The sequence below is a fragment of the Solea senegalensis genome, linkage group LG4 (genome assembly GCF_019176455.1).
Source record: "Solea senegalensis isolate Sse05_10M linkage group LG4, IFAPA_SoseM_1, whole genome shotgun sequence".
Classification (NCBI taxonomy): Eukaryota; Metazoa; Chordata; class Actinopteri; order Pleuronectiformes; family Soleidae; genus Solea; species Solea senegalensis.
The window spans coordinates 8,485,808-8,506,018 of NC_058024.1; the positions used below are offsets into that span (position 1 = coordinate 8,485,808).

Genomic DNA, 20,211 nt, shown 5'->3' on the forward strand with positions numbered 1-20,211 from the left:
TTAGTTTAATTTGCAAGACACTACTGGCCTAGTGAACAGTGTGCTAGTGAATATTTAAACATTACTCTCAGTTTATTTCTTCCATAAACCTATTAGCTGCCATTTGCATGTGATTGGTAAGTGACAATGAAAGCTGTTCTAAACAGAGTGAAGTCCATACAGTAACTCAAACATCTGTAACATCTGTTGTGTGACTGATGTTACAAATGATCATCATTAGCTTCAGGGCCTCCCCACAAAGTTCTTAGGTCTTGTTTTCATCTCCACCCTCTTGAAGGAGTAGCGTTCGCCGGTGCGTCCATCTGTCAGGATGTACCATGTCCCCCAGTAGATACCATTGGTCACTCCACTGTAGCGGCCACGGTAGTAGCGTCCATTCAGGTTAGCTGCCAGGCAGGCATCAAACCACCAGCCTGTACTGTAGTAGTGACCACAGTTCCCAGCTGCATAGCGGTCATGATCTCGGTCAGCGGTGGTGAAGGATCTGCCATCGTGGTTATAACGTTTGCTGTAGCTCAAGGCGTTGCCAGCATCTCCCGAGTACTCCCGTGCTGTCAGGCGATACCTGCAAGAAAACAACACCAGCACATGGCTAATTTTGTCTGTGATGGGAAGAGTGGAACACACACACACACTCATGTCTTACACACACCTGATAATTAGAACCATAACCAAACTAATCTTTATTTGTCATGGTGTCAGAAAGTGCTGGTCTACATTTTATTGAGTGGTTAAAGCTGCAGTAGGCAGGATCATTCGGACAAATTGTTGATTGTGAAGTTTAATCTTACGGGTTTTATGTAACATACTTGTGTTTGGGGATGACAGCGCTCTGTCCTGAGCTCCTTTCATCAGATAAGCAAAGACAGATACACTTGTTTCATACAGGACGGATGATCTGAGCCAATCTCTCCATCCCCGGAACACTCTGTTGATACTGATAGTTGCTGCTGATAGTTTTTGTTGTGTTTACTGTCTGAATTTAGTTTAGACTCTTTCCTTTTTTAGGTTTCCCTGGAGCATAATAAGTTTTGTTATTGTATTTAGCACCAGAAAGGACCAGTACGCAGAGTAGATGTAGTGGAACAGCCTATAGGAGCAACTTCTCTCTCTCTCTCGCTCTCTCACCCTCTGAAATAGGGCTGTCACTTTTTTTCAAAAAGCAAGTTTGAATGACTATCATGTAATATTATATTCCTTCAAAACACAATGTCATTATTTAAAATTAATGTTAGTCTTACTGTGATGCCTCCTTCTCCTCCTCTGCCTCACTTGGGGGGAGCTAACAGCCAACAGCAGAGTCAGGATATTTGTACATTATTTGGCCAAGAGTGTATCTAAGGCCAAACTGTTCTCAGAGTGCCCTCTGCTGGACCATTTGGTGGTTACTTTGGCCAGTCTGGTGCACTTCTGAGCTGTATATTTTGAACTGGAATGGGGTTATAAGATTCCTGTAAAGTGTTCTTCCTCACATAACCTCAAGCAAGTTTCATCAACTTTGTTGCCTCCTTTGACTTGTCAGGTCAAGTCAGTTTTATTTATATTGCCCAACATCACAAACAAAATTTGCCTCGAAGGACTTCACAGTCTGTACAGCAAGTGACACCCTCTGTCCTTAGACCCTCCCATCGAGTGAGGAAACACTCCAAAAAACCTTAACCGAACATGCGCCACCAACTGGACTGAAAAGTGTTGTACTACAAGGAGAATGTACAGTCAGTGTGTACGGACCACTCCACACCATAATTGAACTCTGCAGACATGTTAAAAGAATTATTCAGGCCTTATGCAGATGATAAATTGTGCTGAAAAAATGCTGCCTATAGCTTTAAGGCTTTAAAGCTTGGCTAGTAAAATATGTTTATTTAATGATAAACTCCAGATAAATCTAATCACATTACAGCGACACAGTCCAAAAGAAGCTTGTTAATTGTTCTTGAGAAATACAAAAGATATGAAGGTACAGTTTCATGAGATTTTGGACAGTTCATTCCATCTACTCATCTAGCTGGTGCAGAAAGTGTGTGTTGGCATTTCACCTCTGTGCCTCTGAGGCTACTTTGAAATTGTTGTAGGTTGCATAGCGTCTCTGATGGTGCCAGTCCTCCAGCTCTATTCGGAGTTGATGTTGGCCGGTGGTGGTGAGGGCATGCATCGCCGCGTTCCCCAGCCAGCGCTCTCCCTGTGGACTTCCAAAGCCCTCCTGGTATTCCTGCCATGTTCTGTTGAAATTCAGCGAACCATCCTGCCGAGTCTGGATCACGGTCCAACCACCGCCCGCCGTCTCCATGTCACATTTAGCCTGAGCCATAACAAAGACTTTGATATTATAAAGCTTGGATTTTACTGATCCACAGATAGCACACTCTGAAAGAAGCAGATCAGGCTGGGGGTCTATCTGTGTGTTTATGAGTGTGGTGAATCTGAAATACCTCCAGTGCTGGCCTTTGCAGATCAGGCTGGATGGTATAGATTCCACTCTCTATAATGCCAAGCTTGTAAATCTCTGCACAATCCTGAGGATGTAACCTGTCTGAGGGTGCGACTGAGAACCACACACGTTTTTGTTTAGCGTTTTAATCATCAAACATTATGTATTGTATTATCAGCCTTCAAGCCCTTACCTGTTGGAGGGTATTGTGTGATGCTCTTCAGGAAGAGCAGCAGGTCTTTCTCCCCAGCTCTTCCCACTGCTGCGCTTTCTATGAGCGCAGTGAAAGATTAAGTTGTCAGTGAAACACATCACACTGTCGTCAGGCTCCGAAAATAGAGGCTTGGTCTTGATTTACTGTGCGGAGGCCTTCCACTTTGTTTGCTAACTCTTTCAGGCTTCCCACATTGTGTCCCACATTGTGAACATGAGTTGTTCTCATCCTTCTCTGTGCAGTTGAATTCCTATGCACTCACCTATGACCAACACTTAGCCGGCCTCATTGAGGTTCTGTTTACTGTGTGAGGGGGAGTGAGTACAATGGCATTTGTGTGTGTGTTGCAGAGGTGGCTGGTGATATAAATAAGTGCTACTCACCTAGGCGTTTGGCCATCGCCCCGAGGGCCTGGCTGTGACAGTGGAGGTCACACTCTGTCAGCACAGCTGCCATTAGTGCCAGAATGGCCCCTAGAGAGTCGCTGTCCTGGCCCCCGGGACTCCAGGCCCCCCCTGTTTCCTGGACAGAGTGCATGCAGCGCTGCAGCTGAACGAGACGCTCTTTGACACCTCCCATCTGCAGAGACATTGCCCATAGGACTTGTTTTATTAAATATTAGAGGTAAGTTGTCAGTCATGATTAAACAGTGTGATGAAAATCAGTTCATGATCATTTATTACCTCCACCATGGGGGTTGTGTTTTTGGCTGTGTCTGTCTGTCTGTCTGTCTGTCTGTCTCTAGTATATCTCAAAAAGTAAAGGACAGGTCAGGATGAAGTTTCTGGGGATGAAGGTTATGGCCATAGACTTTAGTCTTCTGTTTGCAAAATAACTTAAATTTCCAAGTCTGAAGATTTGCAATGTGACCTGTTTTTTAAACCAGAAATTCACAGACGTCACCTGCAACCACGCACATACTGGAGGAAGCTAGCTGTGTGCACTCATATGTTCCACAGCTTATCATCTATTTTCCTCTAAATGGGAACATAACTGAATTGACACCATGTTCCACTGAAGAAAAATGAAAACTTGCAAATGAGACCAGGAAAATGTTTACTAAAGTGGGACTTCCATTCAAATGGATGTTTGGCTACTTCCATCCTTTTTCAAATCAGAAGACAACGATTATTTTTGTATAAAGTTTATGTGTGTGACCCAAGTAAGACATTTTTTGGTGATCTAGATACAGATTCAATATTTGTTTCAACAATTGATACTTGATTCTCTGATATAGGGGAGTGTATTGACTCAATGGTAACTGAGTGGAGGTAAAACTGTGCATGTGCATCCTTTGGTGCCGATGATGACATCTCAAAGGCTTACAGCTCAGCGACATGTTCGGTGTCACTCTTAATCCATCGCTTACACTTACATCAGCCATTGTGATCATGTCCCGCGCACACCTGTTGCTGCATGAGCTCAGCACAAACATATGATGAGGACATTTTTAAAGCAGACCTAATTTTATCCCGTCTGTGATTGCTGACTGTCATTGCTCCGTGGCTGTCAGATGGTGCCAAGTTTAGTGGACGTCTGTCCCACTAGAAGGGACCTGCTGGCCTGTGCCTGCTCAGTCGCTGTTGAATGAACACGTGAATGAACAGTCAGGGCGTCAGTTCTCCTCCTCTCTTCATTTTGTCCTTCACTGTATCTGTAGCACTTGCTGAGAAATTTCTTTATTAAAAGCTACATTATCTTTCAGTCTGTTATTATATCTCACCAGCAGGTCACTGCTACTCCACTGTAGCTTATGTCACTTACCTTAGGTTGAACCTGGGGTAAATCATGCCTGTGCTCCACCCTCCGAGGAGCACCTGCGATGGCTGGAAGGGAAACCCCCATCTTACAGCCTGTTGTCCCAGTCTGACCCTCACAGGCCCCAGTGCCTACTCCTGCTGCTGACCCAGGGGGTTTGGGTGCAGCCACCAGACTGTCACTGCAGGGAGGCTGTGTGCAGGATGGGGATGCATCTAAAGACAGCAGGGCACCCACATACAGTGACAGCAAACCAAGAGACCCAAAAGGAATCATGGGAAAATACAGCAGATTTCCTGAACTTTGTTTTAATCTCTTGAGCAGTGGTCCAGCCTCTTCCTCCAAGCTGCAAAATGTTTGTCCTTCTGTCACCGATGATACTCTGAAAACACTCCCTCCACTTTTCTTTAAATCTCAATAAGTGTAAAGTTTTTGCAGCCCTTCCTTAATGTCTAGATCTTTCTAATGTTGTCGTTGTTCTCTTCTCTCTGTGCTTCTTTCATCCTCTTCTTCCCTCCTATTTTTTGCCCCTCACTGCTTGTCCTCCTCTGTCTCCTGCTCCCCTCTGTTAGTGAGGTTGCTTTGGCTCAGATTCCTAGATAACTGCGGCACTCTTTGCTGTTTGACATGGACTAATGCACCCACCCCCTGATACACACACACACACACACACACACACACACACATCTGTCCATCTCCTTAACTCACCTCCTTCTTTCTCTCCCACACAGCCACACATAGAATGACACACACACACACACACACACACACACACGCACACACAGAATATAGACAGAAATCCCTCCGTGTATTGAATACATGTCAGCCTTGCTTGGCATCCTTTATTGCAGTGTGATAATGTTGTTTCTTTTCATTCTGAAACCTCATAACTTATCGAGGTGCAAATGTGACAGTGTTTGCAGAGATGCTGCTTCAAATATGCAGCTCCTTCCTTCCACAGCATGCACCACTTCCACATCCTTTTGTGTTGCAGTGTTTGTGTTGACAAACTGAGTTCCACAGAAGCCATAAAGACTTGACATTCAATGGGTGAGAGAAAGCTGGAATTCCTCCATAAACACCAGAGTCATCCTGGTCATCAGGGCCCAGCAGAGGCACACTCCCAGTAACAAGGAGGGCAAACATTCATGTGCACACACGTGAGCACGGAGCACAACTAAATCAAGATGAGGTATCTGTGAGGTTCAGGCACAGGGAATACTGTGACAAACTGAGCCCGTGCAGGAAAGATGAAGATTATAAATTAGAAATTGATCCTAATTTCTACTTTATAAATGTCACATGCTCTCAATAGAGTATAATATACTTTTCATTTCAAGATGTTAAAAATACTCAATCCACAGATACTATAATAATCTGTCAATTTATTTAAAAGATATACAAATATATAGCATTTAGTCAATTTTGTGTGTTTTTGTAGAAATGTATTTTCATTGTAGTATAAACAAAATACTCTCTCTCTCTCTCTCTCTCTCTCCCCCTCTTTCCAGGGTTTCTAATTATGTTTACTGTGTATATTTGGTGTGTTATTCATTGTCATATATTTTCCAGGTATTTGATGTGGCCTCCCGGTGGTTTCTTTTCATGAGTATTTATGTCAGCAAGTATAACCAGATTAGATAATCCTTTGATTTGAAAAATACAGTCTGCTTGATCAGCATTCTCAATCTCATCACCTTTCCTCTCACTATCCTCTCTTGACAGTGTGGTGGATTATAATGGAAACACTCTCTCACACACACATACTCAGGTTTGTATGTCTATTCTTCTAAGGATGATGCACTTACCTCCATTCATTTGAACTGCCTAAACAAAGCATTATCCTTAAAACTAAAACCAGGGTAGTTCCTCAGAAATTAAACTGGTCCTGACAAGGTCAGTGTTTATTTTAACAGAAAAGGTCCTAAAGAGGTAACAGATAGCAGTACACACGGTTCAGTACTCAGTAACACCCTTTTCTTTTGGTAAATATCATCTTGTACAAAGCAAAGCAGAGTCTTTCAGTTTTTGTTTGAGAGATTATCATCTCGTCTTCTTTGCAGTAGGCTTTTAGTTGTGTGAGAGTTTCATACCATCTTGCTTGCACTGCTTTTTCAAGTCCATCCACAGACATTTGATGCATCTATTTTTAGGAAAGACTCATTGGAGACTGTCAAGCCAGCAAATCCCTCTGTTTGTGCCCCTTAAAGTAGACCATTGTGGATCTTGAGGTGTGTTTCATCCTCTGCTTTTTTCAGAGACAGTGTGATGTTTGCTTTCAGAATTTGCATATTAATTTGAATCCATGTGCAAAAGTTGGAGAGATCTTCTTATCAAGAAATGACGTTCCCTTCTTTCTATAGCTGCTCATCACTAAACAATGTTCTTTTCAACTCTGTCCTTCAATGGGACTTGTTTTGGAAAAAGCATCAGCTTTGTTTAAATGTTCCTCTACAAACTTCCGACAAAAGAAATGTTTTCTTCAGATGATTCCTGCATGAGGGTCATATTCATGCAGGTGTTGCTGCACAGTAGAAAAGTCCACCACCACACAGTCTACCAAAGAGTCATCTGTAGACAAACAGCGTTTTTATTTTGCCTTCCTTGCAATCTTACGAGTCATTCTCCTGGAAAGTTTTCTCCTGCTTTGTGGGCATCAATTATTTTAATTTGATGAAAAGGCAGCTGCTTAAAGCAGCCCATACAGTAGCTGATAGTTAGTGGGAAGAAGTTTTAGGAGTCATAACTATGAAGCTTTTAAAATGTGCATCACCAGACCTCTCCTAATGACTGTAAACAAACACCAGACCTAATAAAATAATAATAAAGGTGTTAGACATTGCTGCATATGATCTCGCAAACATTTATTTAATTTTTCACTCTACAAATGTGTAAAAACCTCAAATAATACACTAATCTTCCTGAAACAGAAGAAAGAAATATGTGTAATGAAGCTGATGATCTGCCTATCTGACCTTTTCACTGCCCCAACATAATGTCAATTCCACATAGAGCTGGAGTGCTTGTCAAACGTGGAGAGCATGAATTGTAGGTTCCAGTCTCAGACCACATGTCACTCTCTTTATCCATTTAAAACAGGCTGACAGTGACCTCTAGTGGTGAACCATCACATCTCTTCTTTTTGTCAACACTTTTCTAGTACGTAGGTACTATAAACCTGAAAACAGTGTCTCTAGTAGAACTGATTTGGAGCATGAGTTCATATACCCACACAACGTAGGATTTTATTAGGTGTATATGTTTTATTTTTTTATATGTTTGCAAGTTTTTTTGTCTTATTGTTAGATGTCTTGTATGGACACACATCCATGACTGTTATAATGAACTTATGTACAGTATATTAACACGATTAATCATATAACGTGAGATTAAATGTCAGGATATCTTGGTCTTTACTTATTGTATTTTGAATGTTCTTTGTTTGAAAGAAACCCCTAATGAAGTGCTTTGATTACAGTAAACCACCCAAACACCCACTTGTGCAGGGACAGAATATAACTGAACTAAATACCATAATCAATAACAGACTGAACACATAAAACCTGAGAACTGCAGCTAAGACTGTACAACACCATTGTTTTATAGTAACATCAAGGGCAACATGTCCTGTTTTACCTAAGATATGAAAACACAAAAGCATTTAAAACTGAAAATGGCAGGAACATCAATGACTCATGAATAATCTAATGCAGAACCATTAGTGCCGTAAATATACTTTTTAGACCAGGGTGCGAAGGGTGGGCTGGAATTCTTAATTTGCTGCGTGTGACGTAGGACGCAGGCGTTGTTTTGGAGAAGGAAGTGAAAGGGGAAGAGAGAAGCTAGGGAGCAGGTAGTCAGGCAGGCAAGCCTTCAAACAAAGTGCCAAATTTATACACCGCCCGTTCTTAGTCCTCCTCTTCAGTTTACGAGGCTGTTTTTTGGGGGGAGTTCGCGTTAAAGGCCAGCCATTTTATTGGAATTTAAAACGAGACATTGAAAGATTGAAGCTAGCTGACGAGTGGACTACCAGCTAGCTAGCCAGCTAACTAACTAACGTAACGCCTAGTTAGCTTGTGACGCTCGCTGTCCTCAACATTAACGGCAAAAGTCAGGCCGGCAGGTTGGTCCCGGTGCCGTCAACAAGTCCCTGTTTCGCTGCGGAACAAACTGAGAGTAAGTTATTCACACGACAACAGTCTGTGCGTATGAGAGCATTGCATGTACTTTCTCACGGTGCGCTCGGTTTCCCCTGAATGCTAATGCTGCTACAGCTAATGTTAATGGTGGTGCTGTGTTTTTCGAGAAGCTGGTTTGGCAAAAACAAGGCCGGCCTGTGGCTCCTCTGGGTCCACTCCATTCAGGACGGAGACGGTGTCGGTCGAACTGAGCTGCAGTGACAGATGCCTCTTATCGAGAATGCGAATATGTAATTATTGAATTGCTTGTGTTTGTACTTGGCCTTTATCATGGGACGATGTGAGCATTTTCTGTCACAATTGGATCCACCAAAATAAATTGCGATTCACGATGTTATTGTGGCAATTGTTAGAATGATTAATTATTTTAGAGTTTTTAGTTTGGATAGAACGGGTAGATCCTTCTGTCAGTACTGTATGTGTATACATATAAAGTCGGATGAACTAATGTTACCAAAACGCTACTTACGGTAACAAGAAAGGTTACAAAATGGTGTAATGAGACATTACAAAATGCTGTGGTGTTGCAAAATATGTCATTAAGGATACATATACAAATACAGATACTGGAATTATTGGGAAAATGCTGATTTCCCCTCTTTAAAATAAGTCAGTCAAACCCCATGTTGGCAAACTTGTTCCATTTTAAAGTTACTTTTTTGATTTTCTCCATTAATGATTGTCTTGATAATAGAAATTACTACAATGTATTTATTGTCGTAAGGTCTTTCTATCATGATGCATGCAAAGGTGGGTTTTGAGTAGTGTGGCAGTGTTGTATATCTGTCATATTGTTGCCATGCAGATGAGACTCCAGTGTTTTTCAGTGTGAAATGGTTTTTGTTTCAGTTGTGAGTGACTCAGACCTGCTTATACAAATGTGACATGGCTACAACGCCTATTACTTGTACCAACAAGCTTGCTTGCCATATAAACTCCAAAAAGTCTTCACTTTTTCTTGTTCAAATTCAAATGTTGCCTGTCAGCCATCTCAGCTTTGTTTTTCCTTTTTACCTCTTGTGCTTTTGATACCTGTTTCAATCCCTTTTTTGTTAATGTAACGATTAATTGTAGTTGCTCACAACTATTCCTGCTGTCCTCTCAGTTTGCTTTACTCTTGCACAATTGGCTTTCAGGTACCTATCTGGTAGTTTGGAACAGCTCTAGGTTTGTGGAAAGTACAAGTTCCCTTCCTGCTGACGTGGTTAAAATGCCTCTTTGCACACAGTTAACAAGAGAAAGCACTCTCAGAGCACAAACTTCTGCCAAATCCACCCAGTTTCCCAGTGTCAATACATAACCCTTTCTCACAAGGTTAAGTTTGGAAAAACACACAATCAGGATCCATAAAAATGTATGCCATAAAATATCCTAAAAGCCTATGAAACAAGAAATAGGAATTCAGCAGTGTTCATTAACATTAATTATTAGTCATACTTAGATAAGAACATTTGATCTTTAGTCACACTTCTGAGCATCACACGATGCATGTCATGTTACCAACACTGGGATGGTGACAGGAGACCATGTGACAGTATTTTAAATTATGCTGTTAAGATGCAGAACATTCATTACAAGCTTCTGGGATAAATTCAATTCAAGTCAAATTTCTTTATCCCCCCTAGTTTGACGAACAGTGACTGTTAATGTGACCTGCATGGTACACAATTTAATGCAGAAGTCTGATTTTTGACCCCTCAACCTCTGTTAATTTTCTCACACAATGTTCACAGACACAAAAAATGGTTGCTATGGTCTTGCTGATTAACTTCAGTCATACAATTTTATGCTGCTGGTGATTACGACAGCATATTAAGACCATTGTGAGCAAAAGGTATTAAGGAGATGGTATACTTTTAATTAATGTCACATTTAAGCCAAAACAAATATGCACCAAACACATACTGAGACATCAATTAGTCAATTTATATTTATAACCCTTTATAACACACACAAGGACCCCAAAGTGCTGTACTTCACATAAAAAAAATAAAACTTATTATAGCAGGAATAAATTAAGAATAAAGAAGATGAGAAAATATACATTAGGAGCAGAAGGAAAGTGTCACAGCACTATGAGGTATTAAAAGCCATTCTAAATAAATACATTTTTAGTTTGCCAGGTTAGTTGTAGTATGCAAATGAGATATGTTAAATCTTTGAGAAGATGGGAAGTTTATATGTGGGGATAGATAAATTATACATTTCATAAGAGCAAAAACATTTATGTACACATGTATTCGTGTGAAACTGTTTATCTTTCTTTCTGCATATTTTATTATGCCATAAAATGTAATGGTATTGTAAGAATATTGTGTGTAACTGGTCCTAAAGCTATACTAAATTATACTTAATTTTGGTTTAATTTGGTGAGCAATGTCCACTTGATTTCAGACCATAATCTGCATTCATTAATCAATGTCTTGCGTTCTGCGGTTGAGCTGAGATGAATTTGTTCTGTAATCATGTGACCGGTCTGAGCCGAGACAACGCTGTTGTTCATGCCTCTGTCAGCATGTCTGTGTTCACAGTATGGTCGTCACTGGAGTGCTGTTCTCATTCCATTCCTGATGGTAGCTGAAGTGTTTTTGTTTCATGTACTTAGCTTTTAGGATTTAGATTTATTTTTAGGTTTCATCATGAGTCAGGGTAGCAGGTAGCAAGTGGTATGTTTTTTGTGTTTGTTTTTTTCAAGTTTTGTTTTCATGTGCTTGCATGACACTAAAAACCTGTTTGGGTTGGGCTGAAAGGTTGAAATGTCTTTTGTGCTTTGTTCATGAAGTTTTTTTTCTGTGTCATTCTGCATCATTTTGGACCATCAACATTACAATAATTACTGAGCCAGCAGAAATCCCAGTAACGTATCCCTACACATTCTTTATTTTTATACCTTTTTTGACCTTGAACTTATAATTAAAACTGTTCAAACTTTTTCCAGAATGTAGAGACATTTGGTTTAAAACACCATTCTGATAGTTTCCTTTGATAGTATGTTCATTGTTGACGAGAAAAGCTCAACCAAATGTCCATACAAAATTATTTTCTAATGAATCGGAGTGAGTGCTACATCTATAAACCCTGCTGCCCTTGTATTATCCTCTTTTAACCACCTAAAATGTAACTGTCTTTGATTGGATGTCAGAACATGACTCACTTTTCCAGTGGACGCAGGTAACAGCTGACTGAATATGTTAGTTGCTCTCAGAAACTCCTGTAGTGTTGTTGACTCAGCTTACATGCTGCACTTGAATGCTTTGGTGCTTTGCCAGAGAGTTATCGTGACAGGGAAAACCCTAACTTTCATGGTGAGCTGATAGGAAGTGGTCACATTTTCTGTTAAGATGTTGTGAAACTGGTTTGTGTGATTCAACAAAAGCAGATGGAAGTGTTCATTTCCTCCAAATAAGTTACAGATTTAGTGCACGCAATATGGCAGTCAGTCAGAAAAATGTCTATATTTTCTGTGGTTACAATATACAGCACATGGCACAACTGCACCAAGCCAGTTTTTAATTGTTAGTAGAGCTGACGTCCCATGGGGCAAAGGGCAAGATTTGATTTCACCTGCAGTCCTTTGCTGTGACCTCAACCACGTGGGAACCACATTTAGTCACTGTTTATACTCTTAGTGCTGGTCCCAGGCCTGGATAAATGGGAGGGTTGTGTCAGTAAGGGCATCCGGTGTAAAAATCTCTGCCAAATCAAGTATGTGGACAGTTAATCCACTAGGGTGTCCCCTAGAGGTACAAGCAAAAAGAAGAAGATTGTCTCTGCTTTGCTGATGTGTGTACACTAATGTCTTTTGTTAATTTACTAATTTTCTCATCATTATTGATTCTAAGGCTTCTTTCAATCTTATATGTTCATACATATTTGGCAATTGAACTGATTCTGATTAATCTTTTCTATTTAAAGCAGCTGTTCACGTTATTTTATCAGCAAAAAGTGCTCAAATGTACTGATTCTACCTATATTCATCTTAATTATACATATTATAGTTTTTTATGTAAGATTTGGGCATTTTTAAAGCGTTACTATATTGCAGTGCTTCTCAAATAGTGGGGCGGGGCCCCTGGGGGGGTGCAGTGAGGTGTCGGGGGGCGTGAGAGGCAGGGCAGGACAACTAATACAGTGGTTTATACAGATAAATAAATAAAAATGATCAGGTTCGTATTTATATTTCAATTCCGGGGGGGGGGGCAATCTATCACTTAAGATGAAAACAGTTTTAAAAAATATTCTTTGTTGCAGTATTTAATAATTTATAAGTCTTCATTTTATTTCAGATTACTGCCATTGCTGCGAGGAAACACTGCACCTTTATTAACTTTAGAAAGTTGCTGCTGTAGCCATTGTCACTGTCACTATGCACATTGCACACCTACTGTTAAAGATTTTCTTTACAATTGCACTGTGTTTCAGCATTCCTTTGTACAAGTAAAAGAAATGTGTGACAAAAGATAAAGCAGCTTCTTATGGAATCAAGGCTTATTTTTATCTGTTCAGTTGGTTTGTGTGTGGATCCGTTTTACAGATAGTTTCTCAGGACTTGAACATGAAACTACATTTTTATCCCACAGTTAAATGTAGCAACAAAAAGTTGTTTGAAATACATGAAATTTATGTCAGCATTGCCAGGATCACAGCGATTGGCCTCATCTAGTAAATGATTCTCCTGCTGCACATTTCTGAAATTGCATTGTCAAACAACAAACCTTTGTTGGAATGAAGCATTGCAAAGCTGTATTTTCAGAACTTCAGGTTTATTATGGGTAAAGGTTTAGGCATTGGCTGATAATGTTTATTGATACTTGATAACATTTGCTAAGTCACAAAAACATTTTTTGAGGTTTTTTTTGATGACCCAATTTCAATTTAATATTTAGATTATACTTTATTTTTATATAATTTCCTTGCATCAATTTTTCAATCACCGGTTACTGAAGTCTAGCATTTCCTTGGATCAGTTGTTATCATTGAGCAGTTTTATTTTATCATATGGAGAGAAAAAAGAGAATTGGCTAAATATATGGGCAAAAATTACTCTTTATATAGTTATTGGCCATGGGGTGCCCTGATTTCTTAAAAACCTGTTTCACCATAGAATAACCCAAATCAGTCGAATGCCACATAAATTTGTCAAATACATTTGTCCCTTATTACTTCAAGTGTATGTTTGTGATATCTGAATTTGAGGTGCAGTTACAGAAATAACATGTTATACAAATATATGCACATGTAAAGACACGTACACTATTACAGAGGGTTATTTAAATATTCTTGCTACCCCAAACATGTTTTGAATGGTGTTGTAACTGTTGTGTTTTTTTGTTCTCTGACATTTTGTTCACTGAACGCAACATGTGATGTAGTGTGTTGTCTGCTCATTGACTGTGATCTCAGCAGAAAATGTCAGATGCGTCACTTTGTTTGGAGGAGTCTGTCCCTATGTACTTCTCGTGATTTGCCCAGCAGCTCAGAAAGCACATGACTGGAATAAATGGTATCCAATTGCATTTGGTCCATTGGCATGAAACTACATGCAAATGTGTGTACTGTTTTCCAAAGGCTGTCTTTGTCCAGGCATACAGTATTTGTGTTTTTATGTCCCTGACCAGTAGAAAAACGTTTGAGTGAACAGATTGTGACTTAAAATGTTTAATTTAAGTTGTTTTTGACTGTCTGACTCTCTTTTTGTCTTTCTGCAGCTTTGGAAAAATGACATCCAGGAAGAAAGTGCTTTTGAAAGTCATCATCCTGGGAGATTCTGGGTGAGTCATTTTGTAACCTTGGCATGTAAAACACAGCAGATTATCTTTATCTTCAAAAATAGTTCTGACATGCCAAGCTATTATTTTTTGCCAGGGAATCAAATCTTTTTAAATGGTTACTTCCTTGTTGTCAGGAGTTATGACTGTGCTGTCTCTCGGCAGAGTGAGTCCTCAGCTCTTGACTAATGCAGCCTCACAGTTCAGCATCTATGTTTCTTCCCCTCAGACCCAAAAAGCCCTTTTTGTCATGATCAACTCCTTTGGAAATAAAGAGTGGACAGAATGAAAGTGACTTTGAACACACCCTCTCTACTCACATTAAGCGTGATGCCATCTTCTACCGCTTTATCCTCCACATCAGGGTCACGGGGGGAGATGTGCCAATCTCAGCTGACATAGGGCCAAACAACCACCCACTCTCACAATCACACCTATGGTCAATTTAGAGTGTCCAATTTACCTCATCCCATGTTTTTGGACTGTGGGAGGAAACCGTAGAACCCAGAGAAAACACACACACACACACACACACACACAGGGAGTAAGCGTGATGCAATTAACCAAATACATTTTCGGTACCCAATAAGAAAACAAATCATGGGAATAAATGGGTGGAGTCAGGCTCTAGTGATGATTAGCTGATGATTATCTTACCTTGGCTCAGGAGCTTTATATCCCTCACAAGATTTGAGGCTTGGTTTGTTTTAAAAATAATAATAAATAAAAATAAAAATATTTAAAAATCTGCCCATTTTAAATGTTTTTGTCACATTGTCAACTGCACATTGTAATTGGTAAGATGTGCACCCATTGAAAGCAGAACTTTCAATAAAAAAACAGCTTAGTCCCACCCCCAAAAAAAATCAAAGCTGCAGTATTGCTCAGTGAAATTCTGTTGCTTATGTGAAAGCTTACATTGACTGAATACAGATATGAAAATGATGACTAACACGTGAATAAATACACATGTGCTTGGTGTGCAAAGGCCTGTAAATATATCAGTTAAAGTCAGATTTTTGTTTTTGTAATAAGTAGATATAACTAATATACTGCTCTGTGACTCTTTCCAATGTCCCTTTTTTTTTTGCTCCTATTATCAGTTAATCTGTTGTCTGTTTTGTGTCTACCCAGTGTCGGAAAGACGTCCTTAATGAACCAGTACGTGAACAAGAAGTTTAGCAACCAGTACAAAGCAACAATAGGCGCTGATTTCCTGACCAAGGAGGTGATGGTGGACGACCGGCTCGTTACAATGCAGGTGTGGTGAGGCACACTTACACCTGGAAGGGCTACATATTAAGAGAAAGAATGAACATTTAAATCAGAGTAGAATGTCCTGTTTTTGTAGTAGAATGACACTGATTAGAGTGCCACAGTTCATGACTTTATCATCTTTGCTCTCCTGTGTCCATTCACTAAACTAAAGTCTCGATTTGAATGTCTAGATATGGGACACAGCCGGACAGGAGAGGTTCCAGTCCTTGGGCGTTGCATTCTACCGAGGAGCAGACTGCTGTGTGCTGGTGTTTGATGTGACTGCGCCCAATACATTCAAGACCTTGGACAGCTGGAGAGATGAGTTCCTGATCCAGGCCAGCCCCCGAGATCCTGAGAACTTTCCATTTGTGGTGCTAGGCAACAAGATTGATTTGGAGAATAGACAGGTTGGTATAAGTAGTTTTAAATAATGAATCCTCTTCCTTTTTACACTATCTAAATGTCAGATCTCCTTGACACAAAGCCCATTTTTTTGTGTGTATACATATTTGAGATGTGTACAAGTGCTCATTGAGTCAAACAGCTGTAAAGAAAATAACCTTTTTACTAGTTCTTCCCTTCTGACTAAATATTGCTTCCCTACTCTGCATCTGATGTGTTTCGTTCTCTTTTACATCACTTATTTAATAGCTATATACTGTTGTTTATGACCTATAAAGGTTCTTGGTAAATGTTTTTTAGCAGTGGTTTTTAGTACACATGCTGCTGTCACAGCCACCAGGAGCAACTTAAGGTTAAGTGTCCTGCCCAGGGACACATGGACATGTAAACTAACAGAGCCAGGATCAAACCCTGACTAATCATATTCAGCTGTTGATGTATTTTTAATTAACAATTCAGTCTGTAACAATTATTATTAACCTGTTGCTTCCTCTTCCTACTCCCAGGTAACCACCAAACGGGCCCAGGCTTGGTGTCAGAGTAAAAACAACATCCCCTACTTTGAGACCAGTGCCAAAGAGGCCATAAATGTAGAACAGGCATTCCAGACAATTGCACGTAACGCCCTCAAACAGGTGAGTCAGGGTTGGTTGAAATGAAAAGTGAAACAGATGTGTGCTCTTTCCATGCATAATTACAGTTTTATATAACGGTGATCTTTGACTTGTGTTTTAACTCAACTCACTCATCTTTTACTGCTTTATCATCCACTGATTGTTTTAATCCATCTTTACTTCTGGCAGGAGACAGAGGTGGAGTTGTATAATGAATTCCCAGAGCCCATAAAACTGGATAGGAACGACAGAGCTAAAGCGTCAGCAGAAAGCTGCAGCTGCTGAAGGACAACTTGGACCATCTTCTGTCTTGGCTCTCTGAACAACCCCGTCACCGGTTACATCACCTGCACCTTCTCTCCGAGGGAATGGACTTCCCTACTGGTCTTCCTCCATCACACCACTGTTCATTCCATCAACACAACCCTTCACAAAGTACGCTGCACATGGATGTAGCCCACCTGCACTTAATACACAAATTAATACACTAGCGTACTATTGTAAAGAAAATAAAACACACGTTAACAGATCTAATGCCCAAAGATCACACAACAAAAGAATGACACCCTTTCTGATCACACGGTCCTTGACTTGATGGTGAGTTATCTCCGGTCCTGCCCACCCAAATGGTCTGACCGTGGCTCTGATTGTCGCACTGTGGGGACACTGAGATGGAGCCATGTTCAAAGAGTGCAATTTGGATCTGTGGATGGACTGGACTGGCTGATGCTCTGTAATGTGAGGCGATGTTGGCTAATGTCAGCATTCCACGAATATTCTCGCGTTCACTTTTGTGTTTGTTTTCCGTTGCCTTTCTCTCAAGAACTAATCCAGTTGAACTCTCTCTTTATTTGTGTGTATGTATATATATTTTCTTCTTCTCAATTGGTTGTTGTTTCTTAAGCCAATCCTTTTTTCTATTTCTTTTCTACATTTTTGCCTCTTTTTTTTGTGTTACAGCGGGATGACTGACTTTGGGCAATGTCTGCTACGACATCTTGAGGTGACCTTCAAATAAAAAAAAAAACGCCCTTGCTTCTTTTTCCATGTGAAATATAACCTCAGAATCTGTCAGTTTGGTGACTGTATTGCCTTTTCCCTTCAAGGTTGTGTGTTAACTGCCCCACAATGCAGATGAAAAGTTCCTAAAAGGACATAAAGTAGAAGCTGATGATGCAGTCATGGTGTAAAACATGGATTAATTCTTAATATATTAATATTTGCCTTTATGTAACATTACTTGTACTGCTACTATTAATGCTATATGTGTTGCGTCTTTCATCATACATCTTTCAATGCTATGGAATTATAGTATGTGTCATCAACACAACATACTGTACATCTGTCTGCCTTCTGTCATGTCTTTATTATTGCTGTTCTCTCTATCTGCTTGTAGCTCAGGTTGGCTAAGTACTTAATATTTTTAATAGTGTATTACGGTGTATAGACAATAAAGGTAAAACGCTGATTGATTGAACGGAAATCAATGTTCTCTCTTTGCATTTAAAGATCCAACTTTTTGCCCTGGTATTACGCCTCCTTATAGACGAAAATCACTGCGATGGCCAATGATGTTATCAAACTAAATTGGGATGTCAAATAAAACTCTTGAATACATGAGTGGTGTGACTGTCTCAATTTCTGTTTCATTTGGTTGATTTGTGTGTTTTGCCCATTTGCTAAAGAGACATTTTTCTGGATGTTACTCTGATTTCAAATCTGAATGTGTTGTGATGTGTGGATGAGCTGCAATGCTATAGCCTGAAAAAATGTGGTAAATGATTACAGGGTTTTCTTTATTTTATTTGATCTGATCTGAAGTCCCAAAGTCATCAGCACTTCTGGTGAAGTCTGAGGACCTCCATAAACCTTCATGGTGTCCAATAATTGATGCACCAGCTAAACAGCAGAATAAAGATTAAAATAATCCCCCATGTACCTGACATAGGCTACATTATCTCTACACACTTTAACATAACAGGTGTAATATGTAGATATAACTAATATACTGTATTTCTAAGATAAAAATATTGCCGTCAGTATGGTAAACACTTTTTTGAAGCGAAATGGCAAAATGTTGACGTTCTTTTGAGCTTGAGCCAATTTGCAAATGGCACCTCATGAAATGGTGAATTGAAAATAAATATATCTTAACTATAAGAACATGTACATAAATCCTCTATTTACTGTATTAGCTTACTGTGTTTTTTATAAATAAAAGTTAACAAAGGCTGGCACAACAATATAAAATATAATTCAATATATACTGGCTATAACAGGGTTTTTTTTCTACATTGGGCGATGCAGTCTGAAGCTAGTGTACCTTGGAAAAGGATATTATGTCTTACATTCCAAACACAGCATCCTGGAATGACCACCCTCACCCAGGAGACCATGCTGTTGGTGTGTCTGTGCTGCTGCTGCTGCTGTTGCTGTTGCTGCTGGCTGCTGCTGCTGTTGCTGTTGCTGCTGCTGCTGCTGTTGCTGTTGCTGCTGCTGCTGCTGCTTGCTGTTGCTGCTGCTGGTGCTGCTGTTGCTGCTGCTGCTGCTGCTGCTGTGCTGTTGCTGTTGCTGATGCTGATGCTTGAATCCAGGCTCAGGGTTGTGGTCATTGTCTCTGCCTCTGAAGAGCTTGTGCTGAGAGGTGAAGACTAATCCTGTGATACAACCATGAAGAAGAACAAATGTAAGCTCCACACTCATCTGACAATGAACCAAGTAACTCATTATTCCTGAACCGGCAAGACATTAAAATTGTATGACTTAATGGACCTGTGCACTTTAAAATTCATGGATAAAATAAAAACTGATCTCCCGCCAAATACAATAAAGAATCTTTTCACAACCAGAGAGACTCACTGTCCACTCAGGAAAACTGTATATCAGTTAAGCGTGTGGATCTGTGGAACAGCTGCACAGAGGAAGTAAAATTATGTACATCACTATTTATACGAAGAAAAACCAATTCTGACTATTAACATATATATGAAGATAGAGTACTATTTTGTCTGGAGATTGATATATGTTCTTGTTTTGACTATCAGGGTTTTTGTTTAATAAATCACACACTGACACTGATATAGGTATACTGTAGTGTCTGCCCTGGAAAGAATCACACAGCTAATTCTTATTTTTGTATGTCGTGTTATAACGCTGGGAAGATGTGCAGTACGATGAAAATGCAATCAGGAATCCATCATTTTGGCAGGACCAAAGGAGTTGAGTTGGAGGCCATCACATACACATACAGTATATGAAAATAATTAGAATCCAAGAGGGAGTTAACGAAGGATGCTTGGATCTGATGGGAGAACCAGGAGATTCCTGTTTTCTGCAGTATGGGTGAGCCGGCAAACATGTTGCTATTGTCTTACTATTGACATACTAAACTATGACATTTTGGTCAAATTTTGGACGACATACTAAACTATGACATTTTGGTCAAATTTTGGACGACATACTAAACTATGACATTTTTTTCACATTTTGGACAACATACTAAACTATGACATTTTCGTCACATTTTGGACGACATACTAAACTATGACATTTTTGTCACATTTTG

At 39.9% G+C, this 20,211-nt stretch overlaps 2 protein-coding genes across 2 annotated transcripts; one reads left to right on the plus strand and one right to left on the minus strand.

Moving 5' to 3' along the window:
* si:ch211-157b11.8 (fibroleukin) lies at positions 1-4,679 on the minus strand. Its single transcript, XM_044024679.1, has 6 exons — positions 4,410-4,679; positions 3,029-3,224; positions 2,625-2,702; positions 2,433-2,545; positions 2,040-2,302; positions 1-565 (listed from the first exon to the last, which is right to left on the minus strand). Exons 1-6 carry the CDS (start codon positions 4,677-4,679, stop codon positions 223-225), a joined length of 1,263 nt encoding a protein of 420 aa, XP_043880614.1. The 3' UTR covers positions 1-222.
* Positions 4,680-8,203: 3,524 nt separating this feature from the next.
* Positions 8,204-18,263, plus strand: LOC122768542 (ras-related protein rab7-like). Its single transcript, XM_044024610.1, has 6 exons — positions 8,204-8,579; positions 14,311-14,373; positions 15,505-15,631; positions 15,819-16,037; positions 16,539-16,667; positions 16,836-18,263. Exons 2-6 carry the CDS (start codon positions 14,321-14,323, stop codon positions 16,929-16,931), a joined length of 624 nt encoding a protein of 207 aa, XP_043880545.1. The 5' UTR covers positions 8,204-8,579; positions 14,311-14,320; the 3' UTR covers positions 16,932-18,263.
* Positions 18,264-20,211: the final 1,948 nt, after the last annotated feature.